General features: G+C 50.8%; 1 protein-coding gene across 1 annotated transcript; it reads left to right on the top strand.

Annotated features, from left to right (window-relative positions):
- Positions 1–3852: 3852 nt before the first annotated feature.
- Positions 3853–5677, top strand: C2cd4d (C2 calcium dependent domain containing 4D). The gene is made up of 2 exons (XM_048357140.1): positions 3853–4142; positions 4467–5677. Exons 1-2 carry the CDS (start codon positions 4135–4137, stop codon positions 5569–5571), a joined length of 1113 nt encoding a protein of 370 aa, XP_048213097.1. The 5' UTR covers positions 3853–4134; the 3' UTR covers positions 5572–5677.
- Positions 5678–10297: the final 4620 nt, after the last annotated feature.

The raw sequence follows: 10297 nt of genomic DNA on the forward strand, positions 1-10297 counted from the left end.
CTCAGCTGGTAGCCTTGCTTCCTATTACACTGAGAAATTACAAGCATTCAGAAGATAACAATTTCTCACCATCACATCTCTCCTCTTGCCAGCCTGTCCCCATTTAATCTGCCATCTTTCCATTATAGCACATAGCAGGCAAGAACAATCCCCACATCTCTCTCTCTCTCTTTTTTTTTAAATTCAAGGCACTCATTTTTTTTTTGGTCTATTCAAGAACATTATTCCGATAATTCTCCCTTCTTTCTTCTGCATTAGCAAATGTTCTTCCTGTTCCATTAAACCTTTCCTATCAGCACATAAACCCTCCACTGTTTCTTTCACTTAATGTTTTCTTTCTTTTTCTTTTTGCCAGTCCTGGGGCTTGGACTCAGGGCCTGAGCACTGTCCCTGGATTCTTTTTGCTCAAGGCTAGCACTCTACCACTTGAGCCACAGCGTCATTTCTGGTTTTTTCTGTTTATGTGGTGCTGAGGAATTGAACCCAGGGCTTGAGGCATGCTAGGCAAGCACTCTACCACTAAACCACATTCACAGCCCATCATTTTCCTGAGGCTCCTTTTCCCACTTCACTCCTACCCTTTTAGTCAATACTTCAAAAGCATTATCTTTGCTCTTGTTTTCTCTTGGTCCTTCTACTCTTTCTTAAGTCCACTCTGATTAGGCATTTGCTTCCACCTCTCCTCCAAAACCACTCTTGTCAAAGTTATCTCTCATCTTACCCCACCTCTCCTCAGCATCTTGCTAAGCAGGTTCTTTTTCCTCTCCTCAGCCTCTGTACATGGAAGCACCCAAGACTCAGTGTTGGGACACTTTCTCTTTTCTGCCTACACTTTAACAAGTCTCATGACTAAATTCTTATCTTCATTTTTTTAGGTGCCCACATTTATCACTTCCAGTCTGGGCCTCTTCTCAGAGCTCCAGATTCTCATATCCAACGGCCTACTCAACACTTCCACTTAGATCTCTATCTACTAAGCATCTGAAACATAGCATATCGACAACCAAGTACATGATATCCACCCCCCCCCCCCGCCCAGAAAAAAATGGTAACACCATTCTTACATCATGCAAACCAAACACCTCTGAGCTCCCCTTCTCTTTGGATAAGGATAGGGCCCTCAGGGATCCTACTGGCTCCCTTCAGATTATAAGCAGAAACTCACTACTACAACCCTGATCCAAAACCCAGACATCCCATGGCCAAGATTACTCCAAAGGTCTCCTATCTGGTTTCTCTGTCATTAGCCTAGAACCTTTATTCTGTTCTCAACATGGCTACCAAATGGACTCCTTTTGACACAGGAACCCAGCCCTATCACTCCTTAACTCACCACAAATAGAAGATAAATTTGTCTCACTGGCTACAAGCTCCTTCATCCTAGCTCTGTGACCTCTCTGACTTCATCCTTCCCTCATTTGATCTGTTCAAGCTACACTGGCCTTTGGCCTCCTTGACTCCAGGCATCCTTCTGGATCTTGGTTATCCCTTCTGCCTAGACATGATTTTTCCTTGAAGTCTTCCTCCTTTCATTATTTCTGAAATGTCACCATCCCTAACCCACTGTATTTAAACTGCATGCCCTCATGCCTGTGTTCTCTTTCATCCTCTCTTTTTCTCCTCAATACTTACTTCCAGCTAATAAACTATGATTTTGCTAATATATTTTTTTATTATTTTCCCCCATTAAAGAATAAATTACATGTAGCCAGGGGATTTGTGTTTTTTCTTTGCTATATTCCCAGAATCCTCGACAGTACTTACCACATAGTAGATAATAACTGTAATTGAATGAATGAATGAAACTACAAAATCAAACTTTCCTGAATTCTACCCTACTTCTGGACTTATTACAGAAGTCAAACATGTCCTTATTATTAAGTCATATCAAGTTAGGTTTTCTGTTTTCTCATATTTTCTGCTGGAATCAACCTAATACCTATGTGCTTTGTTTAATCCTCATGGCAACTCTGAGAATTAGGTACATTACTCAATTTACTGGATAGGAAAAGAGAGCTGCAAGAGGTTGCAAAGCTAGTAAGTCACAAAGCCCAGATCCCCAGTCCATGTGACTGATGTCCCAACTATGGCTGGACGCAGCTATGGACACAGCCATGGCTGGTACCCTAGACACAACAGCAGAACTGAGCTGAGTCAAAAGCAACAGGAATGCAAACCTTCAAGTGTCAGGTGACAAAATGTGGGAAGATTACATCCTGCATTTTACAGCAAAGAAGATAAAATAAATCTTGCAATTGTTCTTATTTGCATGTTTACTGTCTATTTCTTTCCTCAACAGCTCTCTGTTCTATGTACCCACGAGTACATTTTAGGCCCTCATGAAAAAACAAACTGACTCAAGTATAATTCTGCCTAATATCATTAATCACTCATGAAATCTTAACTGGGCACCTGGCTTGTGTTAAGCGCAGTCTCTCTTTGATATGTATAGGCTAATAAGGGAGTCAAGCATTTTTAATAATTGTATAGAAAGGGAAATCTGTCACTGATATCACAAAGGAAAAGTGTGGGATGTGAAAGCAAACAGTAGGCACCTCTAATTTAAATGAGAAGGTTTCAACTAGGACTTGTGCATCTGAAAGATAAAGGGAGAGTAGAGGAGGGGAAAATAACCTAAGGACCTAAAGAGGGAATGAGCCTGTGGCCTGTGGGAGACTGTGGCAGATGGGTGTACCTAACTTCATGGATGTCCCTTTCATCTCTCTGGGAGCCTGTGCTCCTAGGATAGTGGCTATTGGTCAAAATGATCCTGACTCACTATTGAAACCAGTTCTGTCCTTGGTAATTTATGTTCAGAAGTCCTAAGCCTGGCCACTTGTCTTTAAGGGGCTGTTATAATTCAGAAACATGAGCAGAATCCTAGGGAGGAGGCTTTTGCAGAAGATAAAGAGTCCGTGCACCTGTGGCTACGGACTTCACTAGGAGGACTGGAGTCAGTACAGCGAAGGAATGGTGGCCACTGGCCACTGACGACAGTCTCCCTCTTCTCTCTAATCCTCCCTTAACCACCCAGGCAGTCCGGATCTAAACTTTGCAGGTTCTGCTAGAAATCTGGCTCTGGATGAAGGAAGAAGTTTAGAAAGCTGGGGTGAGACAGAGCTCTGTTTATCCAGGAAAAGAAGTCAGAGGTAGGCAACAGAGGCCCCTGCCAGCTCCTCCCAGAAGTAATGGGGGGGGGGGGGGAAGCTGGGGGTGGGAGAGCTGCTCCACTAGAGCTCTGCACGCCTTCTCTGGGCCAGAAGCCAGATCCAGGACTCAACGGCGGCCCACAGATAAGGCCAGCACTCGGTGCACAACAGAGTGGGTCTTGGGCTCCAACTCCCAGGCAGACGATCAGAGAACTACGCCTCTCCCGGCTCCGGCAGGGCTGCAGTGACCAGACGGTAAGTAGAGCTGAGGAGCCTTACAGAGCTACTCGGGAGGTGGCCGGAGAATCAATGCAGCCTTTGTGTGGAGTGGTTTCCTAGGAAGAAAGAGTGGAGAGTGGGAGGGGCGACCCAACGGCCGGGACCCGCCCCGCAGGCTCGGGATGTGGTAGGGCTGAGAGGCTTGAGAAGCCAGGGTCGGGGCTAAAAGGGAAGGGTGGGATTCTGTGCCCCACCGAGAGCTGCATCTCCTTGGCCTGGCCCTGGATGTCCTCAGATCCGCAGCCAGGCGTGTCCCCCGCGGCCTGGAACGGAAGAGAGTCGCCTTTTGTCCAGGAACAACTGGAGAAGGTCAGGAGCGACTTTTAGGGAGGAGCCAAGGTAGACAGGTGGGGCTAAAACCTCAGGACCGCTCGGACTGTAACTCCAACTCCCAGGCAGCCCGGTGGGCGGTGGGGGTGGGGGGTGTCCTGGAGGAGTGCCAGACCTGATCCTGGAAGAAAGCTCAAGTCTTCAGAATGGGCTGGGGAGAGGAGGGGGAGAAGAGGGAGAGAAGAGGAGAGAGGGTAAAGCCCATCAAGGGGCGCCGATGTCCTTACAGGGGAAGGGTGTCTACCCGCAGGATTAGGAATCCGAGCTCGTGACCACAGAACTTGTGGTTATTCTAGCTCTTCTAGCAGTACCCTAGGGGTTCAGTGGGTGTCTTGGGTCCTATAACTTGCGCGTGGACGAGGCATCCTTCATAACGATGGAAAGGTTTGTCTGTGTACTTAAGAATCTGTCTTGAATCTGAACTTGTCGGTCTGGTCCCGAGCTGCTCCAACCCTTCCTTCCTTTCTTCCTTTCCTTCCTTCCTTCCTTCCTTCCTTCCTTCCTTCCTTCCTTCCTTCCTTCCTTCCTTCCTTCCTTCCTTCCTTCCCCTTTCCTTCTTTTTCTTTTATTTCTTCTTTCTTTTTCTTCCTTTCTTTTCGTGTCTGTCTGCTCAAGTAGAGCCCTTGCGCCCCGTGAGTCTGGGGAACCCGGGCGCGGCGGTGGTTCGCGGCATCACTGACCTCCGGATCCTCTACTCTCTCAATCCAGCTCCGTCCACCCCTTCCAATTGGGCCGCTGGATTTTGGAACCCCTCGGCCCTACGGATCTCGAAGTTTCCTTACCCCCTCCCCACTGCATGTGGCTCTTGGAAAAAGCTGGCTACAGGGTGGGGACGGCGGAGCCCGGAGCCCGGTGGGCCCCCTCCAGGCTGTTCCCGAAGCGCCGCGCCCCGGGTCCGCCGACGCGCGCCTGCCCCAACGTCCTCACCCCGGATCGCATCCCGCAGTTCTTCATCCCGCCTCGGCTCCCTGACCCCGGCGGCCGCCACCCGGGAGGGCGCAGCCTCCTGGCCGCCTGCTCGCTGCCGCACCTGGCCGGCCGCGAAGGCTGGGCCTTCCTGCCCGAGAGCCCGCACACGCGCCGGCGCGAGTCCCTGTTCCACTCGCCGCCGCCGGGCCTGACCGCGGGGCTCCCGCCTGCGCACTCGCGACTGCACGTGTCCGCCCCGGACCTGCGCCTCTGCCGGGCCCCCGACAGCGACACCGCCTCGTCCCCCGACCCTTCGCCCTTAGGTTCCCCGAGGCCGCCCAGACCGCGCTTCCTGGCCCCCGCGGCGGCGGCCCGCACCGCAGACCCGAGCCCCCGCGCGCCGCGCCGGGCCGCGCCGCCCCTCTTCCACCTGGACTTCCTCTGCTGCCAGCTGAGGCCCACCAAGGAGAGCGTGCTGCGCCTCGGGCCCCGCGGCGGGCAGCTGAGGCTCTCCGCCGCCTACCACGCGGGCCCCGGGCGGCTGCGGCTGCGCTTGGTGAGCGCCGAGGATCTGCCCCGGCCTCGGCCCGGGCCCGGGAGCGGCGGCGGCGGCTGCTGCGTGGTGCTGCGGCTGCAACCCCGCGTCCGACCTCGGGCCCAGCGCAGCCGCGTGGTCAAGTGCAGCGCCAACCCCATCTTCAATGAAGACTTCTTCTTCGACGGGCTCGGCCCGCCAGACCTAGCCGCTCGTAGCCTGAGGGCCAAGGTGCTGGACAGGGGCGCAGGGCTGCGCAGGGATGTGGTGCTGGGGGAGTGCGAGACGCCTCTTATTGCCCTGCTGCCCCCCCTGGGTGGGGGCCTAGGCCCAGGGTCCTCCCTGGCACCTGCCCATCTCAGCCTGTAAACTGAGCTTGCGGGCACCTCTGGAGGTTTCCTCTGGGCCCTGGGTGGTTCTTGCTACCTATCCAGCGTGTATTTATTTTTGTTAATAAAATGTCCCTTTGTCTCTAGGTGCCTGTTTTCCATTGTCGGTGCCCTACTGCCCTGGGGTTTAAGCTACTCTTGGCAGGCTGCACACAAAAAGGAAGGAGCTCATTCGGATTATCTGAGTAGGAGCAGCCCTTTAGCCGTGGTTCTCAAAATTGGAAGAGTTTCACAATAACCAGGATTCAGAAATCCTGCACGAGCTTGTTAAACAAACGGAGTTCTGGCCCCCAACCCAAAGGGCTGCAACTTCAGAAGGTCTGGGCTGTTAGGTCCCAGGGGCGCTGTCCAGCAAGACCTCAGATCTTCAAAAAGCCGGAGGGCTCTGGCAGCAAGAGCTCTGTAACAAAAGCTAGCAAAAGCCACCTTCCCCTAGGGGTTCCTGGATGATTTCAAAGGAAACTGTCCTTTCCCTCCCTCCCTCCCTCTTACCCCCATATCTGTCCAGAACACATTCTTGAACCTTGGGAGTGTGTCTGGGAATAATCAGACTAACACACAAGTGTGTGCCCTTTAACCTTCCTGCCTCCCTCTTGCCTGCGCCTTCCACACCTGTGCTTCCTAACAGCAAGGCTGGAGCCAAGAACAAGAGAACAACACTTAGATATCCGAAGAGCAAGATAGAATGTCCCAGGGATGGAGAGCTGAGTCATTATACACAGAGGAGCAGGAGGGCTAGCAGAGTGTGAGAGTTGTTCTCAGGACACCAGAAAAGGCTACCCTAACCAAGAGGAGGAGGAAAAGGAGGTAAAGGACAAAGAAGTAAATGTGGGTCAGATTATGTTTACCTTTTACCTGAATATCCTTGACGTCAGCAACGACCTTCTTTTCTCTACCTCCACCTTCCTGGGAACTGGTTCCTCTTGGCTCAGGTTAGACTCAGAGGAGGGAAGGAGGAGAGATGGCACTGGGCCAGTCTAGCTTCCTCCTCCCTCTTGGGCCCCTTCTTAGTTCCAATGGTCACAACTGTACACTGCTCCAGGGCTAAACCATCTGGGTCTGAACAGAACTACAGAACCCTAGCTCAAGGAACTGTATATAAGGACAGGCACACAGCACCCCTCCATTCAGATGGTTCCCTATTTCCTTCTCCCCTGGCTGACTAGATCCCCACTACTTGTGCCATAGGGCCCAGGGAACCTAGCTCCAAATGTCCACCAGGTGGTAGCATTGACCAGATGATCATAAGTGGCAGGAGCTCTGCACAGATTAGCCTCACACAAGAAAATGCTCCAACAATTTGTCAAATCAATTGTTCTTTCCAGCAACTGCCATAGAGGTGCAGTCCTATGTTATTCGATGTGACCTTGAATTTGACTCAGCTAAGCTAGTGAAGAGTAGAATTAGGACTTGAACAGGGAGAGACTGGTTCCAGAGTCAGGACTCCTAATCACCTCACTCTATATAATATTCCCCAGGTGCTACCTGCTTCTAGCTCCATTAGGTCACTCTGAAAGGGACCTCCTTGCCCAAAAGGATAACTCTCCAATCAGTTCATACCCCAGCAGTTGGAATTCTTAAGTGTGGTTTCTAGAAGCCCACCTGCAGATCTAGCTTTATCTCTATGACTGTACTGAATTTGTACTTCAGCCCTAAAATCCTCCGGTTAACAATCCTTAGTGAATAGCTGGATTTGAAAGTATCTGGTATGAATGTAGAAATCATAAAATTTTCATCCATAACATTCCTTCAATTTAGGGGAGGTCTGTGAGCTGCCAGACCTTGGATAAAGCAGTGATCAAAACAAACACAGAAATCAGACAAGTTGTAAAATGAACACTATCACTTGGTGAAATGGCATGAAGGAAAAAAGAAACAATAAGGCTGGGAATGTGGCTTAGTAGTAGATGCTTGCCTAGCAAGCATGAAGCCCTGGGTTTGATTCCTCAGCACCATATAAACAGAAAAGGCCGGAAGTGGCACTGTGGCCCAAGAGGTAGAGTGCTAGCCTTGAGCATAAAAAAGAAGCCAGGGACAGTGCTCAAGCCCTGAGTCCCAAGCCCCAGGACTGGCAAAAAAAAAAAAAAAGAAGGAAGGAAGGAAGAAACAATAGAGAAAATAGAAAGGGAAGATCAGATAAGGAAAGGGAGGAACAGAAAGTGGGAGAGAGGGAATAAAATACATATTTTTAAGCTGTGGTATGTTGTGCCAGGTCCAATACTTTACCTGTCCAATACTTTATCTCAGTCATCACAACCACTCAGTAAAGTAGATATTACCATTATTATTGTTATTCCTATTTCACAAAGGAGGGAAGAGATCAGAGAGGTTAAGTAAACCACCCCAGGGGTCAACCTTGGCTTCCAGAAAGGTTTCTAAAACTCTACCCAAATACCTTCAGCCCCAACCCAGAGGCTCATGGGAGGCTGTAAGGTAGGAAGCCATTCTCTCAGCATTCACAGCCCACAGTGCCCTGAGATGGGGGCTACACCATCACTGGAAGAGCCACAGAAACATACCCTAGGGGCAAATGAGTCCTACAAAGCTGTCCCTATATGCAAGCTGCTCCAGCTCCTGAGTGCCTCCAGCAACACAAGCCAGGATTAGTGGTATTGCCACTTCTGACTGGTGAGGTCACTGAGGGCTTTGAAGGGCCTCAAGGCCCACTTCGGATGCCCAGCAAACCACATTGCTGCAAGCCTTTAGGCTCTAGAAATCAAAGCTCCAGCTTGCAGGGCTTTTCAACACTTCTAGGTCTACGTGACCTCCCGTTGAATTGATTTGGATGAGAGGTTTGAACAGGGTCACCAAAGTTCAAGCCAGAAGCTAGGGCCCTGGTGGCCTTTATAAGAGGAGGGCTGGAGGCAATGAGATGAGAGACTACAGCTATTTACCTTTTTGTCAATGGTTGGAACTCCCCTCCTGAAGTCATTCTGGTAAGTTGAGGGCTCCTCAGGTATGGAGCCCATCAGACCCAAAGAAAAGCAATCCCTAGTCACTTAGTCAGCGCCTTACAGATTTCCTGCCATGGATGGGGCTAGGGCTGTGCGTGGCATCACAGGCTCTGAGCCCTATTTTCCGTCTTTACCCCCTAGGCCCTCCCTGGAAGGACAGGCTTGTTCTGAGCTTTAAGTGGTTTCTGTGGTTTAGGGGGTGGGGAGGAAGGGAAAGAAAAGTTGGTGACTACTCCCCAGAGTCAAGCCACCACCACTACCACCCCTCCAGGCTGTTTGCCTGCCCCCCTTTGAGATCCCCCAGCCTGATAAAGAGACTGGGCACGTGGGGGGAGGGGGTTGGAATGATTCTCTGATGCCTATCAGCCTCTTCCTTGCATAAGAATTTAAGACTGTATTTGAGGAGGAAGTAACCAGTGCTCAGCTTTGAAAGGACTGAAACCTCCGGAAAGGGGCTGTGATTACAGCAAGAGGGAGGAAGGTTGCACAAGAAAGAGGACTTCCCTGGGCTGGGAATATGACCTAGTGGTAAAGTGCTCACCTCATATACATGAAACCCTGGGTTCGATTCCTCAGCACCATATATATAGAAAAAAGCTGGAAGTGGAGCTGTACCTCAAGAGGTAGAGTACTAGCCTTGAGCAAAAAGAAGCCAGGGACAGTGCTCAGGCCCTGAGTCCACACCCTAGGACTGGCTTAAAAACAAACAAACAAACAAAAAGAGGTGACTGCTGTGGCTCAAGTGGCAGAGTGCTAGCCTTGAGCAAAAAGAAGCCAGGGACAGTGCTCAGGCCCTGAGTTCAAGCCCAGGACTGGCCAATAAAAAAAAGGGGGGGGGACTTCCCAAAAGGATAACCTAAGCCTTTTCTTGCCTTGAAGAAAAAGAACCCAAACCATCCATATTTAGAACAAAGAAAGCCTAGGAAATGTGGCCTAAAGACCAGAACCCTGTCTTCCCAATCCCCCAGTCACTTCCTGCCCATTCCATACAGAAGCAGGAAGTGGCACTCTGGAAGTGGTATCTGAGGATGTGGAGGCCCATCCACATGCATTCTGCATGACCCCCACCCTATGGCTATGGCTTGGGGGAGGGATAGTGTCATGGAGGAAGAGAAGCCTAAAGGGGAGAGGAGATGGAGGGGCAAGCTGGAGAGGCACAAAACCCAAAGAGCCAGGGGTAGACAGAGACCAGGAGAGAAAGAGACAGGGACAAGGAAGGACACCAAGATCTTCTCTCTGGAGGAAAACAGACCTATGTTGCCTGTACTCTCTTCTCTGGATACCTCTTGCCTACTCTACTTACCAACCTGGAGGCTCCTGGGTGGGGTGATGTTTCCAGAGCTTGGCATCTTACTCTAAAGCTGCCTGAAAGGTAGAGCCCTGAAACAGACTATCATTGTGTTCTGGGCAGAGTATACCAAGGGCCTGTGTTTATCAAAAAGGATATGGCGTACCCTCAGACTCTCAATGCAAAAGGGGCCTCAAAATCTACCCTCCTTTCTTCCCTCCCATCCCTTGTCACCCACCCTAGGAGTTAGAAAGTCCTTCTCATCTTCCAATCCTTATACCTCAAGCTACAGCTCGTGGGAGACTCTGGGAGCTACCCCAGGACAGAAGTGCTGATGGTAGCAGTGTGTGAAGTTCCAAGGTGGGGTGAGAGCCGAGGATGGTGAGATGGAAAGGCAGAAGAAAGAAGGGACAGCTGCCTGCCCTCTCCACGCCAGGTGCCACGTGCACCAGGTGGGGGGAGTG

This window comes from Perognathus longimembris, chromosome 11 (genome assembly GCF_023159225.1).
Source record: "Perognathus longimembris pacificus isolate PPM17 chromosome 11, ASM2315922v1, whole genome shotgun sequence".
NCBI lineage: Eukaryota > Metazoa > Chordata > Mammalia > Rodentia > Heteromyidae > Perognathus > Perognathus longimembris.